At 34.1% G+C, this 17406-nt stretch overlaps 5 protein-coding genes across 5 annotated transcripts in view; 3 read left to right on the top strand and 2 right to left on the bottom strand.

The window, feature by feature from the left end:
* The first annotated feature begins 368 nt into the window (after nt 1–368).
* LOC116339873 (putative apoptosis-inducing factor 1, mitochondrial) lies at nt 369–3674 on the top strand. Its single transcript, XM_031765950.1, has 6 exons — nt 369–1018; nt 1168–1491; nt 1600–2229; nt 2311–2654; nt 2749–2860; nt 2931–3674. The coding sequence occupies exons 1-6, from the start codon at nt 943–945 to the stop codon at nt 3302–3304; spliced, it is 1860 nt and encodes a 619-aa protein (XP_031621810.1). The 5' UTR covers nt 369–942; the 3' UTR covers nt 3305–3674.
* A 2798-nt stretch (nt 3675–6472) lies between these two features.
* LOC116339820 (protein white) lies at nt 6473–10270 on the bottom strand. The gene is made up of 10 exons (XM_031765884.1): nt 9928–10270; nt 8840–9152; nt 8563–8765; nt 8365–8491; nt 7689–8305; nt 7489–7620; nt 7198–7426; nt 6928–7124; nt 6778–6864; nt 6473–6702 (listed from the first exon to the last, which is right to left on the bottom strand). Exons 1-10 carry the CDS (start codon nt 9988–9990, stop codon nt 6601–6603), a joined length of 2070 nt encoding a protein of 689 aa, XP_031621744.1. The 5' UTR covers nt 9991–10270; the 3' UTR covers nt 6473–6600.
* A 1108-nt stretch (nt 10271–11378) lies between these two features.
* Nucleotides 11379–12660, top strand: LOC116339822. Its single transcript, XM_031765886.1, has 2 exons — nt 11379–11607; nt 11674–12660. Exons 1-2 carry the CDS (start codon nt 11477–11479, stop codon nt 12560–12562), a joined length of 1020 nt encoding a protein of 339 aa, XP_031621746.1. The 5' UTR covers nt 11379–11476; the 3' UTR covers nt 12563–12660.
* Nucleotides 12643–15717, bottom strand: LOC116339819 (probable glutamine--tRNA ligase). Its single transcript, XM_031765883.1, has 6 exons — nt 15591–15717; nt 15317–15376; nt 14296–15236; nt 13753–14224; nt 13498–13685; nt 12643–13432 (listed from the first exon to the last, which is right to left on the bottom strand). The coding sequence occupies exons 2-6, from the start codon at nt 15361–15363 to the stop codon at nt 12741–12743; spliced, it is 2340 nt and encodes a 779-aa protein (XP_031621743.1). The 5' UTR covers nt 15364–15376; nt 15591–15717; the 3' UTR covers nt 12643–12740.
* Nucleotides 15718–15723: 6 nt separating this feature from the next.
* The window catches only part of LOC116339821 (28S ribosomal protein S9, mitochondrial), an 18438-nt gene continuing 16755 nt past the window's right edge, over nt 15724–17406 (top strand). The window contains exons 1-7 of the mRNA XM_031765885.1: nt 15724–15922; nt 16075–16305; nt 16381–16554; nt 16631–16716; nt 16779–17023; nt 17092–17139; nt 17222–17289. Coding sequence (XP_031621745.1) covers nt 15830–15922; nt 16075–16305; nt 16381–16554; nt 16631–16716; nt 16779–17023; nt 17092–17139; nt 17222–17289 — 945 coding nt within the window. The 5' untranslated portion in view covers nt 15724–15829. The remainder of the gene's footprint in view (nt 15923–16074; nt 16306–16380; nt 16555–16630; nt 16717–16778; nt 17024–17091; nt 17140–17221; nt 17290–17406) is intronic.

Genomic DNA, 17406 nt, shown 5'->3' with positions numbered 1-17406 from the left:
TACGAGTTATCATTTATTTTTGAACTGAAAATAAAAATAAGCAAGTTGTAGTCGTGATCTGGATTTAAATATGAAGAAAGGGCAACAAAATGTAGTCCATAGCTTTTTACGTTTTTTTATTTTAAAACTGATCTAACTGACTGCAAAATAATAATAAAAGAAAATTAATAGTTTTCTGAAAATAACCAACTTATTCATATAACAGAACTACCAATATCCATGTATCTTGACATTTGGGCTAAAATTTGACAGTTTGGGCTAGTTTCGCGCAAACGTACAATGTTTTGATACAAATTAAGAATGATGCTAAGGTGCATACGTGCAGAAATGCACGTACTACTCTTTCTTTGTTTGGGCGTGTATGAGCATTTTAACTTGCAATTTTCACAATAAAACATTAACTCAGTGCACATTCTTGGTCAAATTTCGTCAAATTACGATGAAAAAGTGCTTGTTTTTGAGTGAACATTCAGTCATTATGTTAAAATCGATTTGTATTTAATGGTGTTTATCAGACAAAGCATCAAAACATAAATGACATTTCTAGTCTCGTTATGAGGTCAACTCAAAATGAAAACAAACGAAGATTTGCTGTTGAACACAACGCACGTAGAGCAATCTTTCGGAAGCGATTCTTGTTTATTTTGGTGATATTAAATTAACATTTTGACATTTGTGATTTCGTGCGTATTTTTTTTGTGATTTGAATTAAATTGAAATTAGAATGGAAAATTTTTCTATTATTTAAAGATAATAAAGTATCAAGTTTTGAACATTAAAAATAGCGTCGAGGCGAAATATAATTTCATCGAAAAAGGTGACGCTGCAACATTGACTTTGCATAAATTACGGTAAATTTATTCAAACACGTAATAGAAACTCGTCAGCTTTGTTGAAAATAGTGCCATTTTAAAAAAGAGAGACAAAAAAGTATTTGAAAAAATGTGCTTACTACGCTTAAAACATTTACCTACAAAATTAATATCGCAAAGACTTTGCACACCAAAAAATCAACCAGGTAATATATTGCGTCGATTTTTTTGAATTTTTTTTCTCAGGAAGTTGAGAGAAAATATAATTGAAAACAGTTTTTATATTCAAATATAATGATAAAAGCATATTTCGAAATGAAACTATTATTATTTATGTCATTTTTTCCCTAAATAGGCTCTCAAGTCCGTATGGTCGTTAGTGCGACAAATGGCGGTTTGACTGATAAAAATAATGGAACAATAAATGCGGACAATTTGAAGACAAAGAAACTCGCTCATGAATATGAGCCAGTTCTTAGTCAACAACAAAATTCTGGTTACAGTTCGATTCAATTACCACCGCCATCAACATACTCATCACAAAATGAAGGCGTTTGGATAGCTGCACTTGCATTTATTCTTGGTATTAATGTTGGCGGTGCTTACATTGTATACAATTCAAAAATTAAAAAAACCATCACATTTCATGATTCAGAGAAATCGGGTCAATCGAAAAAACGTAAGTTTGTTTAATTTTTTTTTTGTTCGTCTCCATTTTTTTCTGCTGTGAAATAAAATCAATTTTGATTTGTGTTAATGTAAAAAAAAATACGTTTTTGTTATATAGCAAAAGTACCACTGACATCATCTGAAATACCGAGTCAAGTGCCGTACCTAATTATTGGCGGTGGAACTGCCAGTTTTAGTGCATTTCGAGCGATTCAAGAAAAAGATCCCAAAGCGAAAATTTTAGTGTTGTCAAAGGAGCTTGATACTCCATATATGCGACCACCGTTATCTAAAGAGCTCTGGATCGACCAGGAAGTACATACTGGTAAAAGAAATGATGTGCTACCGTTAACATTCAAACAGTGGAATGGATTAGATCGTGATCTACATTATGAACCAAACGAATTTTATATTCATCCATCAAAATTAATGGAAGAATCCAATGATGGAGGTGTTGCCATCGTGCAAGGATATACGGTGAAAAAAGTTGACGTTGAAAATCGTACGGCCATTTTAACCGATGGTACAGAAATTCAATATGGTTCATGTTTAATTGCAACCGGATCATCGCCAAGAAACTTACCCGTTTTTGAAAATGCACCGACTGAAGTGAAAAAACGCATTTCATTATTCAAAACCATCGACGATTACAGCAATTTGAAGAAATATGTCGATCAATCGAAATCAATTGCAATCGTTGGTGGTGGGTTTTTAGGCAGTGAATTGGCATGCGGTCTGGCCAAATATGGTATGTTTTAATTTTTTTAAATAACATCAGTTTCTGCGGGTTAAAGATTTTATTAAAATAAATTTCCTTTCGTGTATACAGGTCAGGAGAAAAAACTGCAAGTGCATCAGGTGTTTCATGAACAAGGGAATATGGGAAAAATTCTGCCGGAATTCTTAAGCAAATGGACTACGGAACGTGTACGTGATCTGGGTGTTAATGTCATCCCGAATACAGAAATTAAATCAGTTGAACTTTTGGGCAATAATAATCGAATTAAATTAACCTTCTGTAATGGTCAATCGGTTATTTGTGATCATATTGTCGTGGCGGTTGGCAGTTCACCAAACATAAGTTTGGCAAAAGAATCTGGTTTGGAAGTGGACAAAGATCATGGTGGCTTTTTAGTAAATGCTGAACTTGAGGCCAGAAACCATTTGTTTGTTGTGAGTACCGAATAAATGTTAAACATGTTTTTTTTTACTTTTCTATGTGATGAGCAACGTATTGAGGTTTTTCTTCTTCATATTTTCTTTTCAGGCTGGTGACGCTGCAAGCTTTTACGATCCAATTCTCGGTCGACGTCGAGTTGAACATCATGACCATGCTGTTGTGAGTGGTCGATTAGCTGGCGAAAATATGCTTGGCACGAGTAAGTTATATCGATAACATTATTTTTTTTTCTGATTTTAATTTTAATAAAATTTGTTTGATTTTATTAGACAAAAATCCATACACACATCAATCAATGTTCTGGTCCGATTTGGGTCCACAAGTATCTTACGAGGGCTTAGGTAAAATCGATTCAAAATTGCCAACAGTTAGCGTTTTCGTGAAAAAGCAACCATCAGAATCGGCTTCAAATTCAAAATCAAGCGTTTTACCATCCGTACATGCTGCCGAATTGGATGGAGAAAAAGATGACTTTTCAAAAGGCGTTGTATTTTACATGGAAAATGAAAAGATTGTCGGTATTGTTTTATGGAATGTATTCGATCGCATTAATATCGCACGTCAAGTTCTTAGTCAAGACAAACAATATGACGGTCCAACTGAAATAAATGAATTGGCTAAATTATTTGACATGCATACATAAATGTACATAAAATTTATCGACATTTGATCAATGTAAACACATTTCAAAAAATTTCTTTGCCGACACAAGCATCTCGAAGTGCTGTTGATGATGACGACAACCCGACAAGATGTAATAAATATTTGATATCTCTATTGAAAATCAGTGTAATAATATTTGAAAATTTTTGTGCTCGACTAAAACGTCTAATGAGTTGCATTGTATTACATATTTCGCTAAATCTCTATAGATTAATGCATATTGCATATTGATACTAAAATTTTAATTGTTAAACAGTTTTTTTTATCGAATTAGATCATTCATTTTTTTAAAAATCGAAACAATTCTTATTGTAATTTATTCAATCAATTATGGTAAGCTTCATATTCATACCCAAATAATATTTTACTTTAGTTATAATTTTATTCAAATTGTAAATAAATTAAAACATGAATAAATAAAAAAATACGTAAATTAATATAAAATGATTTATGTCTCAAGATGGTTTGAATCTTGTCCAATTCTCAAAGTTCTTAAAAATCTACTTAAAAAAACATAGTGCTGCAAATCGCCCATTTGATTCAGTTATTGACTGCAGTTTGTTACGTTGGAAATATTTCCGATCGATTTTCTGATTGTTGTGGCCTTCATTTTCCAACATTTTATATACAATTGAATATGGTTTTTTCATTTGAGGTTTCTTTTCACAAATTTCTTAGAAATCACGAAATATCCAGCGAAATATAATCATCAGGGATTATTCCTATGCAGTAGATGGAATAGCGGGCAGACATGAGAAGGGAAGTGCGGGGAACCTCTTCTTCAAATAAGGAGTAAAAGTTTTTTGGTCAAAAAGCTACTTTTATCACAAAAATATCTTTGTGGTTGAAAACATTTTTCTCCTCACCGAAACAACCCCCTCAGTGGACAAATCAAGACAAACGCACATTACATAGTCCTATATTATATGCATAGATTAGTATCACTGTGATTTTTGAATGCTTGTCATGATGAAACGTGGAAAAACTATATAAAGGCTCCCAATGAGCACTGTGTAATGCTTGCAAATAGTAATATTTTTCAGGGACAGTCAACTATAACCACAAGTTCGGATGTCAAAAATATTTAACTGAAGGGACATATTATATAAATTGCCATCGCATGAGTTTTACTAGAATTATTGAAGATTTACGGACTGACAGTAATTTTCGATGTCTTGAACAAAGTGATGATCGTCAAACAAATCACCACAAACAATACTCAATCATGCAAGAACTACCCATAGACATGGTACTGTCATTTCCCACTTCCGATCCACTACATTTGCTCGAATTGGGAGTGATGAAAAAGTATATATAATTTTATATTTACCAATTATGTTCATATATTATAATTTTTTCAATTATCATTCAAGGTGTTTGACGATTTGGACAAAAAACGATAATGGCTATAACATGAAGTGGACAAAACGAGAGATTGAGCAAATAAGTGTACGATTAAAACGATTTAACAAGAACAAACCAAAAGAGATTCATAGAGCAGTACGTGGACTGAACGATCTGAGTTTTTGGAAAGGCACAGAGTTTAGATCATTTCTACTCTATTATGGAATTGTTGCATTAAAAAACTATTTATCGCCCGATATATATTCCCATTTTGCTATGTTGAGTTGCGCTGTTAGAATTTGCTATGTAGATTATTATAAAACATATCGTCCAATAGCAAAAATTTGGTTTAAGAAGTACATTGAGGAGTATATTGAAATTTATGGTATTCATAGCATTGGAAGCAATATTCATAAATAAAATCGATTTATTGTATGTGAGATACGATTCAGTAATGTCACCGCCTCCTTTTCAAAAATGTGGAAAATTTTCATCCAATGACTATCCGTCCAATAGAGTGATTCGTTTTTTTTCATATAGTGAAGTTATGAGCAGTACTTAAAAAGATTACCATGAAGAAAAGTAAATACTTCGAAGAAATAATTTTTTTTTTTACTTCAAAAATATAAACTTTGTACTTGAATGAAATTTTGTACTTTTACGTTGCTTTGATTGACTCACATTAATTTTAATATGAATCATATTTTGTGAATTGGGCAAGTCAAAACATCAGAATTTATCGCAATCACTGCACCCTACAACATGTATTATACTATGTATACCAGAGCATATACTAAGCATAGATATATATCCTGGATATTTTGTCAGTATCCGATATTCATTGGAGCTAGACTTTGAAATAGAGTAAAAACAATAGAAGTTATTGTTATAGTGATTGTAGTAATGTAAATGGTTTTATACTTAGACCTATAACAATCACTTCTATTGTTTTCACTCCATTATAATGTCTGGCTGCGATGAATATCGGATACTCACAAAATATCCCGGATATATATCTATGCTCAGTATATGCTCTGATGTATACAAACATACATCTAATGTACAATCGTTCATACATCCGTGCATGTAACGAATTTTAAGGAACTTGTTGATACAAAACCTAGAACGATTTAGACACTGTTCAACATTTGTCGAATGTGGTGCGTGCTTTTTAAATTTTAATCACGAAGCCATATGATAATTTTTTTCTCGAAAAAATTGAATTAACGGTGAATCACAATGTTTTCGCAAACTAATATAAATCCTCCATCAAACTGAAAGAATTCTCTCCTTTGTCATGTGAATGGTGTCAACAGTTGTAGTTTCACTAGATTTATTCCGATGTAATTGATTATTCTGTAGTGAAAATATTTATCTCTTTTGCTCTGATACACATAGAACGTGAAAGCACGACGATTATGTGATGAGTATGGCAGCATTGCAAACCAGTATGCATAATATTCATAATATTCAAGCCTCCTTATCTTTTGAATCATGCTGCACCATGGTTTTCTATTGAATTTTATCGCTCGACTAGTTTTCATATGAACATTTTGACACTCTTTCAGGTAGGGGATGTACCCCATTTTTCAAAACTGGGGTAGTTCTGCTCCGATAGAAATTTTCCATTTTTTACCTCCAGCAAAGGGTTTTTCAAAATTCGCACGTCCAGATAGTGAGCCTGATATATGAGACACCCTGTGTATTGGAAAATCATAATGCGACAGTTGATTCGACAGTTGATTTATTGATCTACATTCAACCATAATCATGGCAATAATACATATTCAAATACAAAGAAATATACTTTTAGTGAATCCGTTAGTTTAATATTCAAAACATTTGAAAATTACAGAGAAATTTTGTGGAAAATGAAAATAAAAATATTTACAGTAAAACTGATTAAGAATAATGTATGATTACAACATCAAGTTATTCTTTGCTTCTGGCTCGAAAAACCAATGCAATGAAAGCAAAGAAACGAAAGCCAATGATCAAAGCGGCCAAACCAATAAAATCATAGACGAAGTCATTCTACCAAAAAAGAGAAATGAATGTTTAAATGTGATGCCAATATAAAATTAAAAAACAAAACGAACTTTTACGTACCACATCAAAATTGAGAATTTGTAATACAACACGGCCATCTGCTGGACATGTTGCATTCAAACGGTTGCATTTAATTTCACCCGGTCCCTGCAAAAAGAAAAATCAATAACATCAATTTTGTTTGATAGCATTAAACGAATACAAACATACAACATCGCCCCATTGATTGATCAAAAGTGCTTCGTTCCCATAGCGAAACCAAGACAGATATGAAAGCCATTTGAAATAGACTGGAACCGAGCCACTATTCAAAAAGAATCCTCCGAATAACAAGAATGGAATTATAAGTGGTGGTCCAATTGACAATGCCATCGAAATCGAAGAACTGCAACAAGATATCAAATAACCTAAAACAAACAAAATGTCATTCATTTTATACACTATTATTATTATTATTATTATTATTATAAACAAATTTACCAAAGGACGTTGAAACATTTGCAACTAAAACAACAATGGCAAGAGCTATAGCAAAATTAGTATACGTAGGTCTTAACCCAATCATAGGATATGCTATAGACGTGAAAATAACTGGCACAAGCATAAACAGTGGAAATTCAGATAGTGATTTTCCAAGAAAGTATGCATCAGTTCGATACAAACGACTACGATGTTCTCTCAAAAATACCGGCAATTCAGCACAAAATACCTGAAAATCACCGACGATTAACAAAAATGCATAAATATTTAATAAATCAAAATTCAACTTACATTGGCAACAGAGAATACATTTTGAAATGTCATATTTGTTAGAAATAGAAAAATGGCTCCGTTGATATTCATAACACCGTCCTGTGTTAGCTCTTGGCCATAAAAAATGACGCCGACAACAAGAGCGACCAACTAAGAAGTAAATTAAAGTTTGCGGTATAAAAGAAAATTGAAAATGGAGGTCAAGTAATGAAGCATACCACCGTTTGAAGAAGTCTGACGCGAACAAGAAGTGGTTCTTTTAGAACCGTAAGCCATGATCGCCATAGAATTGCACGAAATTGAGCCCACCATGAAACGCGATAACCTTCAACGCCATTTCCATTGCTACCGTTCGTCCATTTCAATGCATTCGAATTTGATTGCAATTTATTAATTTCATCGTTGATTTTCGTTTGATATTCACTAACGGCGAAAGCATCGCAAATTTTGCGAATCGTGTCATGACTCTCATCCTCTTTCCCAGGCACAACAGCGAGACGTTCAACGAAAAAATCGGCTGGATTATAGTTTGTTGGGCATGGTGCTTGAAGTGATGCAAAAAAATCATTGGATTCATTGGGTGTGCCCAGAAAGGCTACACGACCATTTGCCATTAAAAGTAACTTATCAAACATGCCGAAAATTTCGGACGAAGGCTGATGAATTGTTAGAATGATCGTCTTGTCTTTTTCGGCCAAATTTTTCAAAACTTGCAACACATTATGCGCCATAAATGAATCCAAACCCGATGTTGGCTCATCACACAGCAAAAGATTTGGATCGGTTAATGCTTCTGAAGCGAATGAAAGTCGTTTTCGCTCACCACCCGATAGTCCTGTCCGATCGAAATGTTTTTATTTATTTTATTTTAGTTAAACAAAGAATACAACACACCTTTTATGCGTCCCGTAACTCCAATAATCGTATTTTGGCATTTGGTTAACGATAAATCCGCTATGACTTGATCAACTTTTTGCATTTTTTCCTTGTATGGCATTCGACGATCCAATCGAAGCAACGCCTAAAGCCGTGAAATAAATTCGGAGAATTTCTCTAGCCAACTTCTTTCTCTAAAGGAAAGACAGAACTAACCTGAAATATCAAGTGTTCACGGGCCGTTAGAGATCCAATGAAAAGATCGTCTTGTTGAATGTACGCACATCTTGATCGCAACTGTTTTGCATTCACTGGAATTCCATTCAAAGCACGTACAGCTGAATGCGAAACCGAGACTCCAGCTGGCGATCGAAATGCCAATGAATTTAGCAACGTTGTTTTTCCAGCTCCACTGCTCCCTGTATCAGTGTCAAGAAGGAATTGGCTGGATTGCATTAATTTTTTTTAGATCTTTGTATCCGTTTTTGCTTACCCATAACTGCCAATATTTCGCCAGCGAACGCAACTCCGGAAACATTTTTCAATAGATGTTTTCTGGGCCGTGGAATGTGTTGATAGTCGCGATCAAAACACGATTTCATTCTCGATAAAAATGTTGACGAATATGATACGCCCATCTCTGATGAAATTTTTACATTTTGTGCTTCGCCAAATACATCGATATTCGTCCATGTATAGCTTAGCTTTTCACCGCATCTATTATATCTTACACTTCCATAGTTGGTTGGTGTCTTTGTGTGATTCGAATCCGATATGACCTCTGTGCTGAGTGGCGTTATACTATCCTACATTTGGAATACATAGAGTGACAGAGAGACAGCGAGACAGAGAGACATATTAAAAAAGTAACACAATAATCAAGCCAGTATTTCATTGTTTCGCTTTTGGAATTATCATATTGTTTGCTTAAGATAATTACTTAAATACATCGCATCAAAAATGAGACTTGTTATCTGTAGACACTTAATGTTACATTTGAATGAAATAATCGGAATCTCAATATTTAAGATGTGTACCAAGAAGTGATAAGGTGCATTTGATAAAAAAAATCAATCTAAATTAAAACAAAACCAAATAAAAAGTTCATTAACATGTGGTCTTTCTAATTCATTGTCCAAAAACGTATGACGAATGGAAATCAATCGAAATTGGAGTACTGACCGATTTTCACATAGAATTTTGGAATGTTGAACACAGTTTTTTCTGACATCTAAAAGTAAAACGTATACTCGCACAGTAGGACATAAGAATGAATGAGTTGTTAAGAATCAATGTAAACAGAATACGGCCAAGAAACGTTGGAAACATGATATATGCGTATTTTACGCTTCTGGTTCTGGTAAAATGATTGCAAACAGGTAGAATCGAAGCAAACGAAATATATATAAAATTGAAGCCACACAAATACACGCGGTATTGCATTTGTTGCGTTTCTTAGTTTTTTCGATGTGGTAATAAAATGATTTCAATTTGCGTGTATGACATTTGTGTTATGGACACATATTTGAAATTTTCAAATTAAATAAATTGTATAAGGCACTACTTTCAATTCAAACTCACATAATTCTTCTTAGCTGAGCCATTGGCTGGCAGCAGCCGAATTTTATCATCATTTTTAACCATTTTTTTAAAAAGTCTTCACTATTTTTACAAACTTCTTTTTGCACAATGTAATTTGTAATTGATGTAAAAACAACAAATAAACTGTAACTGTACACAATTTCAATGTGGTTTTTCTTTTAAATTACTTCACAGAGATACTCCTCACGCTTTGGATTTATTTTATCAGTTATCTATGGAGAAAATCACATGATAAATTGTCATTTAGCTCAAAACAGCCAGACGGAAGAGATACTGATTTTAGTTGCGAATCGTTTGGTTTTATAACTATGTGTTACTCTATGATAAGACGCCAGAAGACTGAATCACCCGTATCTTAAGCTGAACTTTTGTACACATACCTTATCGTGGTCGTAAGCAAATTTAAATATGAACGCATGCCTTATTCAGATGGATTTCAAGTCAGTAAAATGTTTCAAATAACTGTATACATTTTTTGAGTTGTAGTAGAGAGAGTGTGTAAGCCGGGATTGAATTTCATTCAAAAGAGTATATATGGAATGTGGAGGGAATAAACGCATACCACAATACACCAAGCCTCACCATTGCTTTTACTTTCTTGTATTAACATTATTACTACCGTTTGTAATTACTAATAATAATACTACTGCTCATGATCCATATATTTTTTTAAGTTGGTATGCGATACATAAAGACAAAATCATTGAGATTTACAAATGGTATGGTAGTACTTTGTTCTACACGTTAACGTTTGGATATGAAAAATAAAATGATCAAGAAATAAATCGAAATCTGTGCCAATTTAAAAATTACGATTTACGCATTGATCCATTGAATCATTTTTTTTTTCAGCCCTGCTCATTAATACATTTTGCATACAAACTTTTGTGAAAAGTGTAAAGAATTTTCCATGTACAACATGTATTAATATTTATGGTTTATATTCATCAGTAATGTGCGAGCTACATTTTACAGGGGGGTGATTTTTCAAAAACTAGAAAATTCTCTCATTTGAATAACAAATTTCGTTTTTTTTTTATCTTAACTTTTTTGGCGAAAATTCCTAGCAAATCGAAAGAAGCACATTACTGATTCATATCTATTATTTACCGTTTCCTATTTGTGTTATAACAACAATTTTCCACAGATTCATTCCAGTTATATTTATACCACGATATCAATAACCAAAGAGGTTAATAAATATGCCATTTTTTTTTCCTTTAACTCCTTGCTTAAGCATAGGGCCTCAAATATGCCATTAAATCATTTTAAACTGATTTGTTATCGTATAAAAAAAGTGCGTTGGAAATAAGCTTCAAAAAAATATGATACGATTGCGTTCATCCTCTGCACAATGTGTTCATTGAACATACCCCAATAAACCGTTCTCATCACATTGACATTAGTCTGCATTTGACATTACGTTATTGTATCTCAAGCAATTGGTTGTATATTTTGCACAAAATTATTCCATTCTCTGTGGTTATTCCCAATTTCAAATTATTATTCGTTTGTAAAACCATTTAAAATGTCGAAAAAACTCACACCAGAAAATTTTCCAACAGCGATAAAAGACAAATATATCGATGATTTGTCAAAATATACAAAAGTCCAGCTATTAGAAATGCGTGACCGTCAACTGAAATTGATGGCCAACAAGTAAGTTCATGTGTACAAAATTTAACCATGCTATTTAAAACTAAAACGACATGCGTCACTTAACAGATCACGTTTGGCAAAATTACCGGATAAAGGTGAACGAATTCAGAAATTGTACGAAAATATTATGCAAGAGATCAATGCACGCAATGTGATTGATAAAGCTGCCGAACTGTTTTCCGAATTGAATATTGTTGAAAAAGGTGTCAAGACTTTAACACACATGGAATGGACTGGTGGAAAGATGAATGGTGATCAAATTCTAGTGGCAGCTGACACATTGAACAGTGACAACGATGAAGATGATGAATTCGATCCGTTGAAAATAATTGCACAAAGCCGCGAAACAAAATTGGTTAAAGTAGTAAAATCGCCAAAAAGTCTCATCACAGCAGCCGATTTGGCGGACATTAAATCAATGAACAACGAAACGAACAATGATGACACGAATAAAACTGGCGATTCGGTTGAATTAGAACCGCATGCCATTTATATGATTAAAATGGATAAAGCGTTTGATCCAAATGCAAAAATCAAACAAAAATTTCTACCATTTCGAACAACAAAAGGTGATGCACACAACATTGAAAAGGAAAAACAACGAAAGCATGGTAAACATTGGGAAGTCACGTCTGCCACACCACCAAATCTACGGAACAATGCTGTTAAATTGATTACACTACACGAATCAATCGAAATGGAAAAACAACATCAAGAAAAACTACGCGAACAATTGGAAAAACATGCAGAAGAACGGCTGGCGATACGCAAGAAGATAATTGCCGATAATATATCGTTGTTGCCGTCTGGCAGCGCACTTTTGGATCCAAATTCATTTTTTCAGTCGTATCGACAACGCAATGTACATTTTGATGAAAATGCCGATTCCGACGGTGGTGAATCTGACGATAATGATGATGTGTACAGCGATAATGATATTGATTTGCTCACCTAATTACATCCGAACAGAAAATAGTGTCTAAGAATTTTGTAAAATAAATGTGATTATCTCAAGGAATAAAATAAGTAAAACAATTCATACAGACATCGAAATGATTGAATGTTTTATTATTTTTATCTGTATTAAAATTGCATACATTGGATTCGGTTCAAGAATTCGTGTTTGTTGTGAATTAATTTTTTCCAGCGTCTTCTTTTAATGTCACTGTTCGATTGAAAACGGCACACGATTTACTTGTATCCGGATCAACACTGAAAAATCCAATTCGTTCAAATTGGAAGCGATCGTACACCTTTAAATTGTCCAATAATGATGCATCTGTGTAGGAAGTGACAATCTTCAACGAATTTGGATTGCAATCGCTCAAATAACCATTTGGTACTTCATTTGAATCTTCGGGATTCTTATGCAAAAATAATTGTTCGTACAATCGCACTTGGATTTGTTTTGGTTGCGATACCCATTGAATGAATGCTTTTGGTTTGCCCGCCTTTTCCGAACTCTCACATGAACAAATCAATTCTTGAACTTGTCCTGTGGTGTCTTTCTTCACCTCTGTCACACGAATCACGTAGCCAGCATGACGCAAACCGACAGTTTGTTCAGGTGACAAACGATGATAACCCTTTTCTGGATTCTCTTTGAAATCGCTTTGTTCGATGTAAATTACTTTATCGAAAATGACTTGATGCGTACCTTTCGTTGGATCATTTGGGAAATTTGGTACGGTAATTGATTGTGGTTTATCGAACGGAAAATTGGTGAGTGTAACTTTGACAGGTTCCAAAACGACCAAACGGCGCGGTGCACTTGTGTTTAAGTAATTCCGTACGGTGGCCTCAATCATCGATGGATCAATGGCACCTATAAAAAAGTGAAACATTTATTCAACCATTTTATTTGAATGAATATGTATGTATTGATAATACCTTGTGCTCCGGTAACACCAACAAGAGCACAGAAATTATTAATTGCTTCTGGTGGATAACCACGACGACGCAATGCAGTTAATGTGAATAAACGAGGATCATCCCAATCGTTGACAATTTTTTCCGTGATCAATTTTGCAATTTTACGTTTTGAAACAACGGTATAGTTTACATTCAATCGGCCGTACCTGAGTGAATCAGAAAAAAGTAAATTATTGGGATGAAATGAAAATGTAATTGTCAAAGTAAACTTACTCCCACTGAACAGGGCAATAAATATCGAGGGCATTGCATAGCCAATAGTATGACGAACGACGTGATTGAAATTCTTTTGTGCACAATGAATGCGTAATATTTTCGATGCTATCGCACAAACAGTGAGTGTAATCGTAAGTGGGATAAATACACCATTCGTTACCGGTACGATGATGTGGAATAAATTTGATGCGATAGGCAACTGGATCCATCTTTCCTTCTTCCAATGTGATTTTCATGCGAAGCGTTGCCAAACCTTCATCGATTTTACCATTTTTCATATCTTCAAACAATTGTAAATTCTCTTCGATTGGACGATCACGCCATTGTGATGGCTTCGGATTGAAACCTTTCATTTCGTCAGCAGTTTGATGACACACATAAGCGAGCCCCTTCTTAATCAATTTTATCGCCCATTCATACAATTGCTGGAAATTATCCGATGAATGTGTTATATTATCGGGTGTATAACCTGAAATTAATCGAACATATGTAAATTATCGAACATATGTAAAGCACATTCACAATAAATGTTTGACCAACCTAACCATTCCACCATATCTTTAATAGCCACGAAAAATTTCTCTTCTTCTTTTTCAGGATTTGTGTCATCATATCGTAAATTACATGTTCCGTTGTGTGCTTTAGCATAGCCAAAATTGATATTTATCGCTTTGGCATGACCAATGTGTAAGATACCATTTGGTTCGGGTGGAAAACGTGTGCGTACCTTGCCGCCAGTCTTTTTCAAGTGTTCTTTCAACAAGCGTTCAGTGTTTGGTGTAACAACGTAACCATCAGTTTTGTAATTCTCGCCCGGTGCATGGAAATGCACTTTTGTTTTCATCAATTCAGCAATTGAACTGGCGCCATCACTTACTTTTGATGCATCATCGACACCGTTTTGTTTGTCAGCTTTGGCACCCGCATTTTCAGCCGGTTTCTTTTCTTTCTTCGTCTTTGGAGGCGGAGCTAGATCGGCCTCCGTTTTTTCACCCAACAAATCAAAGATTTGCACATCGAACTCATTTTTCACTTGTTTGCCATCGGCCCATGGTAGTTTTTCGCGCACTTCTTGCATTATTTTGAACACATTGAAGCGGTATCTTTGTTCCAATAAGACATTCTTGTTTTGTGCAATTACAGCTTCAACATGACGTTCGATTTCTTCGGGGGTAACAACAATACCGACACCACAATGCTTTTCAAACTCGGCCGTATTGATATCAGTTCCTTGTAGACCATTCTTGAGTAAGTAGGCAAGAGCCGCATCAACGCGAAGTGTTGTATCTAATTTTTGCGATGCAATATATTTTACGAGCAATGGTAAATTATGAAAGATTTGTGCCTTAATCTTTGTGGCCATGTGGTACAGCAACATTCCGGCTCCATCCGGCAACGGTGTGCCTTTACATTCATTCAATGCAGCTGTTAGATTTTTCGTAACATTGGCATTTTTCAATGTTTCCTTTGCCTTTGTTTCACTAAAAATAAAACAAAAAATTATAATATATTAGATCAAATGAGTTATGAGTGTCTGCAGGAGTTTTATGACAATTATTACCTCATGCCGAGTGCGACAAATTGTTCAATCAGATTTTCTTCGCCCATCTTTTATGTTGACCTACATGAAGAGAGAGAGAGAGAGAGAGAGAGAGAGAGAGAGAGAGAGAGAGAGAAAGAGAAAACAAATCGAAAGTTTCATTATTATCCATACATATTGCACAACATCACCAATAATTTCATCATTTGTTTTAAATATTCAATGTGAATAATAAAAATTTTCACAAGTTTTTCTTTATTTTGCACAAGCGGTATTCCGGCTTTGTCAAACTTACCCAAAGTTTCAATCAGTATACAAAAATAGCTACGAGAACAATGCCATTAAACGCGTGTACATTCACCTTCCAATTCATTCGGTATGGTATGTGTCAAAGTGTGCGGTTTATATTCCAGTTTTGAAAACTGTCACATTTGACACTTCCTTGTCACCGTTCACATGAAACAAATCGCATGAGTTTCTATCGGTGAATGATTATTTTTCAGTGGAAATTCATAATTGTTTGGTAAAATTATCATGTCATTGCTAGGAAATAGTCTCTTACGAGGCATTTTACGTAAAAAATTATGTTCCCATTTACGTTTGCAAGTAAATCCCGTTCAAATTAAAGTAAGTTTATTTTCATTTATTCGACGAATGTAAACATTTGCGAAATGCACCTAACCTGAAAATTAAATATCTTCAATGCACATTCATGGTTTGTTTGTTTTCTTTTTTGTAATTTGTTAATTCATTTTTTTTTTTCTCTTTTTAAATGGTAGCCACAACAAACGTGTAACATAACAACGGTGGCTTCATTCAAGATTGCTTCACCCACCGCCGATGATGAGCATGGTAGAAAAATGAACCTTGCTGCCAAAATATTTTTGGATCGAGCAAAAGATTATGATGAAATGATTCAAATAGCTGGTGCTGAATATCGACTTGGTATGCGTCATTTGGCAAATATGATGGGTGCCGATCCCGAAACTTTTACCCAAGCCGATGCAGATGTAAATAATTAAATTTTTGCCGATTTTAAATGAGTGATTTAATGTTTGATTTACGATTTTGTCATTTCTACATAGGCTGCCATTGAATATCTATTTCCATCTGCTCTCAACGATAAGAAAGCCCGTCCATTTATGAAACCACCAGAAGAAGTTTTCCCACCACGAAAAAATATCCAAATCGATCGAACTGGACGCCCATTTCACTCCTTTTTCTTCACCGGTTTTCCCAATTACTATGAAGCTTGTCATGTACGTTTACAATTTTACAAATCGATTTCGAGCGTAGTCGCTGATTTTTAACAAGAAAAATGTATTACAATTTTAGGACGCTTATGAACAAATGAAAATGTTAGATAAAATTCAAGATAAAGAAATTCGACAAAATAAGACACCAAACGAAGGACTTCAAAAGTATGCTCAAATATTTGTTGGTGTTATTTTTGTAAATTATATTGATATTCTTGATTTGATAGTAAATGGGAAGATTCAGTATGGATGACCAAAGGACAATTGGAGGATAAAATCATTGAAGGAATTAGCGATAAATTTTATTCCGATTTTATTTTAATGATGGAACGATTGTTGGAACATCCATACTCCTATAAAGCAGTAGATTTCATTATGAAATTTAGGATTAAGACACAAGCACAAACTCAAACACGTGACATTGTCGAACCGAAAATTGGTGAAGATGGACGCAAATATGTAACATCATATAGTAAGTTTTATTATTTGTAGACTATTCACGAATTCTCGGTTGAAACAAATCGATTTGTTCATTTACAGAGTGCAGATTCAAATCGGCGCTAGCTGAAGTCACTATCATTTCACCAGGTGAGTTTTTCTTTCGGATCTGTTTGCAGCTTTCTGTAAAGACGTAAATTCTTATTAATGAACATTTTGAATTTATTGTTAGGTTCTGGTAAAATTGAAATCAATGGTAAAGACATTAGCTATTTCGAAACAATTGCGCCGAGAGAAACGGTAAGTTTGTTTTATTATTTCATTTATTGCACGAACTCACTGAAATCGATTGATGGAAATAGCGAAAATGACAATTGAATCGTTGCGGCGAAACAGTAGCTCTTATTTTTCTCCAAA

Source organism: Contarinia nasturtii, unplaced genomic scaffold (genome assembly GCF_009176525.2).
Source record: "Contarinia nasturtii isolate CC-2019 unplaced genomic scaffold, AAFC_CNas_1.1 Cnas_scaffold_533, whole genome shotgun sequence".
Classification (NCBI taxonomy): domain Eukaryota; kingdom Metazoa; phylum Arthropoda; class Insecta; order Diptera; family Cecidomyiidae; genus Contarinia; species Contarinia nasturtii.
The sequence above is the reverse complement of the archived record's forward strand: the minus strand, read 5'-3'. Positions and strand labels throughout refer to the sequence as shown.

What these genes read in the sequence shown, in the direction of transcription:
- LOC116339820 (XM_031765884.1), bottom strand. Translation starts at nt 9,990, where the DNA reads ATGGTTAAAAATGATGATAAAATTCGGCTGCTGCCAGCCAATGGCTCA. An exon ending in ATGTATTCTCTGTTGCCAAT is followed by an intron (nt 7,427 to 7,488) that starts GTAAGTTGAATT and finishes GGTGATTTTCAG; the next exon opens with GTATTTTGTGCTGAATTGCC. An exon ending in TCAATCAATGGGGCGATGTT is followed by an intron (nt 6,865 to 6,927) that starts GTATGTTTGTAT and finishes TTCTTTTTGCAG; the next exon opens with GGACCGGGTGAAATTAAATG.
- LOC116339822 (XM_031765886.1), top strand. Translation starts at nt 11,477, where the DNA reads ATGTCGAAAAAACTCACACCAGAAAATTTTCCAACAGCGATAAAAGAC. An exon ending in CTGAAATTGATGGCCAACAA is followed by an intron (nt 11,608 to 11,673) that starts GTAAGTTCATGT and finishes GTCACTTAACAG; the next exon opens with ATCACGTTTGGCAAAATTAC.
- LOC116339819 (XM_031765883.1), bottom strand. Translation starts at nt 15,363, where the DNA reads ATGGGCGAAGAAAATCTGATTGAACAATTTGTCGCACTCGGCATGAG. An exon ending in AGATATGGTGGAATGGTTAG is followed by an intron (nt 14,225 to 14,295) that starts GTTGGTCAAACA and finishes GATTAATTTCAG; the next exon opens with GTTATACACCCGATAATATA. An exon ending in TGGTGTTACCGGAGCACAAG is followed by an intron (nt 13,433 to 13,497) that starts GTATTATCAATA and finishes ACTTTTTTATAG; the next exon opens with GTGCCATTGATCCATCGATG.
- LOC116339873 (XM_031765950.1), top strand. Translation starts at nt 943, where the DNA reads ATGTGCTTACTACGCTTAAAACATTTACCTACAAAATTAATATCGCAA. An exon ending in CCAGAAACCATTTGTTTGTT is followed by an intron (nt 2,655 to 2,748) that starts GTGAGTACCGAA and finishes TTTTCTTTTCAG; the next exon opens with GCTGGTGACGCTGCAAGCTT. An exon ending in CGAAAATATGCTTGGCACGA is followed by an intron (nt 2,861 to 2,930) that starts GTAAGTTATATC and finishes TGATTTTATTAG; the next exon opens with ACAAAAATCCATACACACAT.